The sequence below is a fragment of the Haliotis rubra genome, unplaced genomic scaffold, assembly GCF_003918875.1.
Source record: "Haliotis rubra isolate DU_JTF1 unplaced genomic scaffold, ASM391887v1 Scf795, whole genome shotgun sequence".
NCBI lineage: Eukaryota > Metazoa > Mollusca > Gastropoda > Lepetellida > Haliotidae > Haliotis > Haliotis rubra.
Genome location: NW_025767518.1, coordinates 301772 through 313529, shown reverse-complemented (window position 1 = coordinate 313529; position 11758 = coordinate 301772). Strand labels below are relative to the sequence as shown.

Sequence of the window (11758 nt, the reverse complement as noted above, 5' to 3'; positions counted from 1 at the left end):
CAATTGTTCAAATACAATTTGCCGATAGAGAAAATGTTTATTAACTCCGTAAATGGTACTCGAATGTGCTTGTTTCAAGATGGGTTTATCATGCTGTGTCTTGTCTGAATATCGAAGTAATTATAGAAATAATAGGAAGAGGTGTATCATATCTGACGTGATTGCGAGATATTGTAAGGGAAGTAACCCGTGGGTGGCCTTCAGATTTCACGGAAATCCCCGAAAGTAAGTGTCGGAAACCCAGACAAAATGGCTGACCGGAAGTAGGCTGGGTGATCGCTATCACACAAAATATTGAACCAAAACTTGATCACTTTGATCAAAAGATGGCTAAAACGAATTTAATACTTTTGACTTAGTTAAGGAATGGAAGCAGGCAGACAGGAAAATCAGGTGAGTGGTCGTTTAGAGTATTTCTATCGTTTGGATTTATCGCAGGTACATGCTTGTAAATTCGTGACATTGTGTTTGACAGGTGAGTTCTTTATGTATTGGTATCGGTAGAATTTTGTGCACGTTGTCATATTATGTAGTATTTGAGTCCCGAAGGCTTTGTTTGTTATTTTCAAGTCCATGCTTACCGTTAGTAAGCCAGTATTTATGTGGAGAATGTATGTTTTGTTTCGGTTTTGTGTCGTTTGTGAGATGTTTGTGATGATCTACGAACGAACTTCGGTTATTGAATGTTGACCCCGAAGAGACACTCGGAAAGATTTAATCCGACTACTTTACACTCAAGGTTTTCTTTAATCTATACTTTTCCAAAAACTTATCTAAATAGCTTCTTTCTGGTTACCCAGCTGGTTAGGGGTAATATCTTTTATTTACTAATCACTGAATCAGTGTTTTTCTATTACAGTGATACTCGATTATTTTCCGGGTTTTGATATTTATGTTACAAATCATGAAGTGATATTCGTTAGTTTAATAGAATCAAAGTATCATGTTTTCCTCTAATAAACAACCCAGCACATATTCTATAGATACAGTGTTGCATACTGTAACAAATATATTGACATACTATGTGATAACATGCATTTGATAAAGTGTTTCAAGATAGCAAGCTAGAGTTAATGAAATGAGATTGCAACAAAATCAGGCCCTCCTATCTATTTGACGAAAAAGTGTTAAATGGGATTATAATGATGGCACATTGGTAGCATAACTTCCGTATTGCAATCTAATGCATTTACTATTCGAACAAAAAGAGGTACTATCGGATTTGACAGCGGCCGTTAGTGGAGTACGTGTACAGAAAATACTATGTGTGGAGTGTCGACATATGACTTCAAAACTGATTTTAGGGACCGTTCATAATTTATGCCTAGTGGGGGTGATGATGATATTTATGAAGAAGCACGTACAATATGAATGACACTGCCCCACCCACCCGTAAAATTTATGTACAAAGTAAGGGACGCCTCGTTGATGTCATGTACAAATTGCTGATCTCCCTTCTAGTACATGTGCACAAAATTGATGACCCACCCACCTCTCCAGAAGAAAATGGATGGAACAACAACCTCCCACCCCCTTTAAAATCATCAACATCCCCCTAGCCATAAATTATGAACAGTCCCTTATAATGTAAAGAACAGTTAAAGCTAGTATAACTGATGCTTATTCTGTTTTGTAATTTGTACATTTATCAGTAAAATACAGTATGCTGATTTTAAGATGGTATTAGTGTTTGATTGTGTTGTTCGAAGGATAATTGGCTATTGGTATCCCAACCAATTCATCATGTACACAGGTTTGATAACAGAAAACAATTTACGGAACAGAAAAATGTTCAACATTCTCAAGTTACATCTATTTTCCTGTTCAGGTCCAAATGAAATGTGTTTTGTATTATTAGTGCTGTATTTGGTTTCTTAATGAAGTATTCAAAATTAAGTATGAAAGTCAGGGTGTTCTTGTAATATTGAACAATATTTTGGTCTTAAGTTTCAAATACCATGGTGTAAGAAATCGTCCCAGGATGCTCCTTATTTTCAAATGTGACACCCTCCATAGTCTAGGGCATTTGGTCGGAGATTGGACAGTTCAGTTTCCAGCTGCATCATAACTAAAGACAACTTAAATATGGTACATGGTGTACTTGTTGTGCATGCAGCATGAAGGGGATTAGACTATGATTTATCATCCCTGAGTCATTTCTGGTGTCCCCCGCCATGATATTGCTGGAATATTGCTAAAAGCGTAAAATCAAACTCAGTCAGTCAGTCAGTCATCATTGTAGTGAAATTGCAACAATCTCTGACACATTGTGTAACCTGATTTAACCCCACCCAGGGCTTGATTTAGTGCTTTGTTATTTGCACTGGTGCAGCCCAATACTACAAGGTGCAACCACTTTATTAGTCTTACTTGCATCATGTGCAAGTTAATTTTTGAGAAATATATCAACAATAATTCTAACATTGTTTCAGCAGCATATAACTAATTCAATAGCATATTTCTTTCTTCACATTTTGCAAAAAAGCAGTGCAACTGGAATTTGGCTGGTGCAACTAGGTCTTTATTTCAGGTTGCACCTGGTGGAAGTAGGTTAACATCTATTAAATCAAGCCCTACCAACCTCACTGTCTTATCAATTTTTGGGACTTGAATGTGAATGTGACACAAACAAGGATTTGAAAGATCCAAGTTCAGACAACAGGTGTGGTGAGGTGAAATTGGGTTTAACGTCGTGCTTGAGAATATTTCGCTCATATGACGACGTGCATGCATGTGTATGTGCGGCTGCTTGTACTAGCCCGACTTAAGCTGGTTTTATAGTGCTAGCCCACTGAGATACCATGCCGCAGTGAAGCATGAATATCCTACTCAGACACATTATACTGACTCCGAGCCGACCAGTCCTTGTTGTACCCATTAATGCCGGGCGCCAGGCAGGGACCAAGAAGTACCATATTTTAACATCTTTTGGTATGACGCGTTCGGGATCCAACCCGCGACCTTCCGCTCCCCTTCAGACGACAGAATTCGCTTGATATTTTTCGAAACAACTCATTATTTCGGTCATTATGAGATATGTCAAAACATATACAATTTAATTCGGATTGTATCCAAGCTATTTTTTACAGTAGGTGAATCTGAAGCATAGTAAATCAAAGCAAAAACTGATATTTGTCTCATTGTAAAAGTATCATGATGATATTTTTTAAATGATTTACAAGTCATTCTTCCCGAGTGTTAATGGTCTGGGAGACTCTTGAGTTCTAGTGAATCACTTGCAAGTAAAAATATGATTTATGAATGGCAGTAAAGTCATCAGTCAGTACATACAACTCTGTGCATTGTTGAGCCTGTTAATATGTAATTAGCTCTTGGTGTCATTTATAGTTCTTTTCTGTTATTACACACAGAGAAACTAGATTAGTCAATGACAAATTACAAGATACAGGCATAGGGCTTGAAATCCAAGAATTGTAGTTATACTGACTGATTTTCTTTTTTGAGGATTTGTGTTAGTGAAAGTCTTAAAGGTCACATGCAACCAAAAAATCAAACATAATTAAAACACAATTATCACTTCTTCATGACATATAATATGCATTGCTGATTATGAAAAAACAAATAAACAAAATTATAAGCGTATAATCGCAAATCAAAAGTGCAATATTTTGTACTTGGGTTTACCTCCCTCGAAACGAAGCAGCCGGGATACCGAACCCAGTCAGAGCGGGTGGGTGTGCACTCAAGTGTAACGGCTGGTTCATTAGCAGATGCCGCCTTCACGGCTCATTTGTGTATGTGTATATATAGAAAGTTGGGTTTTGTAAATACATGCTCATTTTTTGTGTATAACATTTTGCAATCAACAGACATCATAACATGTCATGTGTTCAAGTATCACACCTGCCTGTCTGTGTAATTACATAATGTGACAGAGACCGAACTCGGGCCATAAATCAATGCGTTTTGTTTATGGTGTATAGCCTGATTGGTGTTAAGTTCAAATTGCATGTGGTCAGTGATCGCAGTTGTGTATTGAATATTGTCATTAGCAGACAGGCAGGCAGACACACTGGTGTCAATAAAACAAGACATTGAGTTTTGTCTGTGACAGCAACATATCTATATCACAGTTAGAAATCGTGTCAACTCTAAATAATGACATTGCTTTTAAGTATCGAACTGAGAAAGTGACTCGGTAAGAAGAACGTGTGGTGAAATAGATAAATGAAATTATATAAACAAGTTATTTACTGTCATAACATACAAAAAGCTCGCGCCTGTGAGATATCAACAAAACATTATGAAACTAGCTCACACCAAAGCCTTCACCGAGTATTCACCAGACAGCCCCGCTTCCAAGTTGCGCGAACCTATTTCACTGCGCACGTGCTATGAGCGCAGCCAGCTGTTGAAACCCGTATTCCCCAGAAAGTCTGGGGAAAATTAGTGAAACGTTTGAACTCCGATTTCGCGTTTTTTTTCATCGCGTTATTTTCAACTTTATAAGTTGAATTTGCATTTTGGCTTTTTTCGGTAAGTCCATACCGAAGGTATCAGAATCTGCAAAGTTGTGTTTTACGTTGCATGTGACCTTTAAGATTTATGGTTGACATCGGTAACTGCCAGCTTCCTGCTTTTAAGCAATCGTTGAGTGGCATTTAGAAGCTAGTACGATAAACAGGAACAATTTTTTATGGATAGACTACTTTATTGCAATGGATGCATCGTTTCTTACTTGATAATGGTGTTAGCATTGACACTTAAATGTCACATCCTTTGAAATAAGGAAGGTGTCTATCCTTTAAGATCACATATACTCTAAGGGGTTACAAATACTCTAAGGGGTTACAAATACATAAGACACTAATTGGCATCATTATAAATGAAACCCTGTCATTAAAACTACTCATTTCGATCTTTAATTAACTTAAATTGACCTTTATGACAACAGTGCACAATTCTCACCCGCGAACGAAATTTCAACCAATCAGATCGGCGCGTCTCTGTGACGTCATATGAGGAATAGATATGAGGGCCGATGCAGAATTCATTTACATTTCAGGGGGTAAATTATCTTGTTTACAGGTTTGTAGAAACCTGAAATCCTGACAACTGTTGTGAAAAATGAAAGCTATATGTTCTCACAATCTACTGTCATTTAATTTTGTCTCCTGCTTTGCCTAGTTTCCGAGTTACAACTTGTTTTCATAGACGATTCTGTCAAAATCGCTTGTGTCGCTAGGCCTTAATTGTTCGAGCCAGACGCTAGTGATAGTGAAAACGATGATCAGCCTCGCTCATCACGGTTACGGTTAATTTCTTCAACCTAAACAGTGCGACATTAAGAAGGGTGGATTGCCATCAGATGCAGTTATTTGAAAATATCCCCGGTAGTTGTTGTCTGATTGTAATAAAGTATCAAAGCAGTGTGGGCTTTTTCAGGTTTTCTAATGCCTGGATAGCATAATGACTGATCCAAATTGATCCCATTCTGTGTTTTTTTTAACTTGATATTTAATCATGTCATGTAAAAATATGACATCTATTACGTATTATATTAAGATTTGACGTTTGATTTATTTGAATCCGTAACCTACTTTGCCATTGCCAGAAGAATCTGAAAATTTACTAAGGTAAATAGGTACATGCAGTTTTAGCACACAGCAAATGCTTATGTGTATTTCTTATGCAACAATGAAGTTCTGTTTGTATTCTCAAAACAGTGTCGGCCCATAAATTTTCACCTGCAATACAGCAATTAATACTCCCTTGTTGTAACCCGTGTTAGGTGGTATAAACCTACACATGTTATTTGTCATCATTCACTTGATGGTCAGTTATTGAATTTATAACAGGTACAATTAGTATAATTAGTGGTAACACCACTTAGATTACCCGACAAAGGTTCCCATTTGGCATTTCTTGTGTCTGGAGTAATTACTCAACATTATAAATGTCGATCAAAGGATTAACCGATAACACGCTGATGGATTAATTACTTTTATCTTACAGAGCGGATTTGTCAAAAGGTAGTGTTTATGTGTGTAGATTTACTAATCTATACTGAATACACTCTGTCATGTCAGTGTCTGCGTAAAAACAACATCCTTCTTTCAAAGGATTAACCGCCAATACATTCATTGATTGCTCATTATTGGCTAACTAAATTACTTTTTTTAAAGATCGGCAGACATTATGCAATTTGTTGCCAGGTGTGCTATCTTGAGTGACCAATAAGACTATACACCAATGTGAAATACCTGAAACGATATGTCACTTTTTCGTATATTAGACTGTTAAAAGACACATCACTTGGAACAGCTGCAGATGAAAGGCATATCACTCGTTTTTGTGGATATTGATGGATACATTCCTCGAATAAGGTAATAGCCTGACATTGCTCCTATAACTCTAATCTGTTTTAATTTTAATATTTGCATTTTGTTTTTATTCATTTATCATAGCGTTCAACTGAATCATTGTTTTCGCCGTGAAGTGTAATGAGACAGAGAACATACACTAGGGCGTGTGTGAAGTGATATAAAATGTCTAGATATTACAATTATGATTCACATTGGCAAACTATAAAATGTCTAGATATTACAGTCCTGTTATAAATTCACTATAAGTATCAGCAGATCGTCTGCTTTTTATTTAGTTTCAAAATGCATACAAGTATGATAATATACTAATTAGGATTATAAGACCAAATATAAAGACGTACATTGACTAGTATCTACACACTGGTGAGTAGAGGTTAACCACGTGAATTGAATTGATTGTTGAAGATGTTAGAAGGTAACATAACAATTCTCTCATGGAAGCGAGGTGGGTGTCAATATAATACTACATGTACAGTATTATTGTTACTTCGACCACAACCTCGCTTCCGAGGAAGAAATCGTTATGTTACAAGTTGTGTCATGGAAAATCTTTATGGTCATCAATCATACATATTTTACTACAACTAGTAAGTAGTTTTGATTCTTTAACTTTCGTGAAAAGTTCTGAACACAAGTAAGATATTGTTTCAGGCTTCCACAACGCTCGCTTCGCACTCACAAACATAACCCATTTAGCACGAACTGCGGGGTCCTGTGGAAATTTGTGCATGGTTACACCATCGCCCGACCCCTAGGAGCAATTGACGACAACGCCATGATTTGGCATGTCTTCGTTGATGTCAAGAAATCATCAAAATGACGAGCTTGCTACACACTTTCTATACAACTAACTGAAAATCCTTCCTCATATGACGCCACTGCAGTGCTCTGGCGACAGAGTTAGGTAACCTGTCTGCGGTTTCGTTGGCGGGCGAGAGTGAAGCAGGCGACTTTTTGGCAACTTTTATTCGCTCGGTATTAATTAACCACAAGTTTTTTAAGAATGAATTTGGTGTTCCACATAAGACTAACCACAAATCTTTCATGTGAAATAGTTAAAAGAGTACAAAAAACCAAAGTTTATTTGTTTTTTTAAAAAACATTCCTGTTCAATCTGAATGTCAATAAGTATATATATCATTTATACTGAGGGGGACACGACCAGGAAGTGAAATATACAAAAGTAGAGTATATTTGGAGAATTCAGGATGCTGTCTGTTGAAAGTTGATGACTTAATAAGCATGCATTAGTTAGACAGGAAGTACTCCTATAATTTTCTGCTGATGGGTTCAAGAGTGGGCAATTAATTCTTGCAGAAGTTACAATGACAAGATGAGAAAGAGGAAGGTCCTAACGATTGCAATGGGTGGTCACAAACAGGGGATATAAAACCCCAGAACTATCACATTTAGGAATACAACAGTAAGAGTATACAGGAATTGAAAAACTCTCTGTGTTATGGTATTCTGAAGAATGCATTGTTTGTAGTTGTTTAAATTCTTCAAAATGTTCCTCCCATTGTGGATTCTGGTTTAGCAAACATGGCACAGTATTATCACTTCTGCTTGTCTTCAGATGGATATTGTGGTGAGATTCTGGTTGGTGACATGTCTTTGTCCTTAATCATTATTTATACTTCCGTTGGTGTACTATATGTCTATTACTGTATTGTTTTGTCCAGACATATTCATTTTCTTATTGTTGAAGATGTTAGAAGGTGTTGTCAGGAATACAGTTTTAGTTTCTCTTGTCACACTGTTAGACATTTTCAGCATGTTGAACTGTTTGACCTTTGTAGTTAACGCAGAAATTTGGGTTTAGTGGAATAAGGACAAATTGAGCTTCTAAGCTTTTGTAGTCATTTTGTTCACCTTTCCATTATTAAGGCTTAGAGAATCTAAACTACTATTTCATTAAAATCAATTTAAAATGTCATGATTGCAGGATGCATCCATGTTTAAGAAATAATTTTTGCCTGATCAAAAGTATGATCTTAGTTTGGACAGAAAATATCACAATTTCTTTTCTTTTCCACTATGTTACTATTCCAACAAAGAAATTCCATTCTTTTATTATTCTTATTCTCCTCAGAAACTTCGTCTTACAGCTTGGTCCCGACCTGCGATCCCATGTCGCAAATGTAACGTGTTATATTTGGGATTACACTCTCTTAGTAAAGTACAGATTCTAGTACTTTTGTTGGGTTGAGTCCCATCCGGGATTCGAAGCCACACCCTCAGAGTCAGGCACCTAATCGCCAGCACACAAAGTCAGCCACCTAACCCGTACAGCCACCGCGACCTCCACAAGAATGGAAGTCGGACAACTGGTAGTCTAGACTGTGGACTTTGTGGAAGCAGCGTTTAGCGTGATAGCGTTTTACATACATGATGCCCACATTTGACCTTCAATATAAATCTGTAAATGGTCCTGTGGTTATTTAAACACTGCTGATGTACTAATCATGTAGATTGGGGTTTTTTGAAAAAAATCATGCTTTTCTGAACACAAGCCTCTAAAAATTAATGAGAGTATGATGATTTGTTACTGTTGTTTACATTCACATGTGAAATGTGAAAGATAGCCAGAGTTCTGTAGTTCTTCCTGAAATTTAGTGGTTTTAGTAGTTTTGAGCCATACCTGGCCTGAACAGTGATTATATATATAAACATGCCCTGGGCTTCAGAAAGACAGACTATCAATTTGTGGAGTACAAATTATAAATGGCATTCTTTCAAGTGAAGATAGCCATCATACCAATTAGAAATGGAACGAGGAAGTTGTGTGCAAGAGGATCATCATGATCAGTTGTTACAGTGTATGATGTCATCAGTAACGGGCACACCCTTCACCTGGGGTGGATTGGAATGCAGGCAGGTTGTCTCAGTGATTAACAAGGATGTCAGTGTCTGTTACTAGGCAAATTGGTTAAAAGCATTATCATTATTATATTGCCCTAAAGTGAATTTAAAGAAAGGGTATAGTCTAAATTTTGGAGACATTGATACAGTTGAAACCTATGTATTAACTTTATCATGTTTATTAATTAAAGCTTTCTCTTTATTCTTCATCATGCTTGTCATGCTTTACTGAGATCAGTTAAATACAATTTCATCTTAGTGAAGCTTTCATATTAGTTATCCTATTTATGGATACAGAAATTTTACTGATAGTCATGATAGAACTGCTTTAACCACCACCACCCCAAAAAAAGAAGAAAAGAAAAAGAAGACCAACAACACCTACAGCCTCTTGTTCATTTCTAAATTTCTAACTATAATGTAGCCAAAATAAAAATCTTTTCATGTTCATTTTGCAAGCCATCATTCAAAATGATGTGACTGTCTTAGAAGTTTGTGCCAATAGCATTTGAATCTGGGATCCAACGTGTCCCACCCAAATAGACTAACGCTTAGTCTCTTAATATATATGATTTTGATATTAACAAATAATCCCACTTGATGCTTTAGCATTGCAGGGAGGGCTAGGCAGTAGGGGAAATGATGTGGTCCAGGGACAGTGAAACAGGCTTACACTCAAGATGTGACTAGTTGTTTGACAATAGACAACAAATGGATCAGATGGTCAGACTCCTTGACTTGGTTGATTTTGTCATCGAGCAGCAATGTCGTGGTTCACTGCTCAAAATATTCTCTGGATTGTCAGATCAAGACATGAATATTTAAAAAATTAACAAATGACTATCATACAGATGAAATTCTGCCACGTGTAGCATTGAGCAAGAGTCAGAAACAGTACCAGCAAACCTCACTTAAGTTTCCAATGATGAAAATGTCCAGGGGTGGAAATAACCCATTGCCCGATGTCCAAGTCCAGTGTTTTTTTCTGTCGGGCAAGCAAATTTGTATATCACACTGTACTGGTGTCCAGTTGACTTTCCAATGTTAATTATGTTGTTTATTTTATAAAATCAACAAGAAAACGGACGGTATAGTGGAAAAATTATCAGTGCAAGTGATTTTACCAGTGTTTACGAATATAGTCTGACCCTCTGACAAATCCGGCAGATTCACCAACGGTCCGATAGAAGTCTACAACCCGCCGGGCCCCAGTGTCTGACTGTATATTTCTGACTGACTTTGACTGAAGTTGTTATACGTGACATGTGACACTTGTTAGCTGTTCAAATCTTATGTTTGTTAATAATTGCAATGCCAGTTATAAGAAATGTTAAATCTGAAAGGTGTGATTAATTTTATTCTATCGGTCCTGTGAATTTTCAGTGTGTCAAACAGACATCTGAAACTTACAGGACCCAATGTCCTGTTGCTTTAAAACACCATTCGTGAACACTGTTTTACATGTGCCACTGTTCCAGAGTACACTAGCAATTTTAAAGTTATTTCCACCCCTGATGTTGAATGTTGACAATGTGGCTTGTGTTGCAGGATGATGTGACACGATTCTGGCGCGAGGAGAGGGAGGATGGAGCAGTGTACAGTGCCTACCTGAAGAAGGTCACATACCGCTCTCAAGCTCAGGTACACAAACATGGCACTTTGTAACCATGGTAGCCAGGTTTAGAATAGTTGTTTTTGTGTGACATACAAAATGTGTGAACATACATAAGTTTATTACCTACGAGGGCTAACATATCGGGGTTCATATTTTTCATACGATGCCCTAGGGCAAAGTATCACTTTACGAGGAGAAGTTCCATGTCAAGCCTCGATTTCCAAGGGAACTACTTTTTTCGTTCATGAAATTTTACTATGCTTTACTACGTTCATTCACAGCTTGGCATTTCGGAGATAACCTCAACTCGAACTCCGCTTGCCATATTATTGTTATTAAAACAAGGTTGTTCAGTTGAGTATATTTTTCAATAAAATACATAAACAAATTACAATTCATTACATTTTTACTTACATACTTGTTACATCGATTGATTAACCTGCAGGCGACAAGATAAACAAACAATATGGCTGCCCTATCGGTTTTACCGCAGTCAATCAGAGTCAGTGATCTTGTTATGATCGATGGCAGACTAGTTGGAATAGTAGAATGTGTAATCCAACCACTTGGGACATTTCATGTGTATAATGTTCGAACGGAAACAGAGGGTGTGAAACAAGTTCAAAGACACTGCCTTCAAGTTCTCCCTGAGACTGTCACTTGTTCACTTGTGCCTGGCAGACTGATAGTCACACTCCGGCACAGCGATGACTTAACATAACATCACTGCCACAGGCTAATTTGCATATCAACGTGACCAGACTTTTCTCTTGTTTGTAATCAAATGCGATATTCATAATAAGAAGAGACTGGACTCACAAAAGCTTTTCGGCGCTCTTTTCATAATGTTTTACATTGTTACATATATATTCTTCCACAACTGCGACAGTAAGGTTTATGACAGTACATATTTAGATATCAAACTGGCTGCATC

The 11758-nt window shown here is 37.1% G+C and overlaps 1 protein-coding gene across 1 annotated transcript in view; it reads left to right on the top strand.

The window, feature by feature from the left end:
• The first annotated feature begins 248 nt into the window (after window positions 1-248).
• Window positions 249-11758, top strand: part of LOC124261286 (ral guanine nucleotide dissociation stimulator-like 1) — a 51086-nt gene continuing 39576 nt past the window's right edge. The window contains 2 exon segments of the mRNA XM_046695594.1: window positions 249-393; window positions 10758-10850. Of these exon segments, the coding sequence (XP_046551550.1) occupies window positions 367-393; window positions 10758-10850 (120 nt within the window). The 5' untranslated portion in view covers window positions 249-366.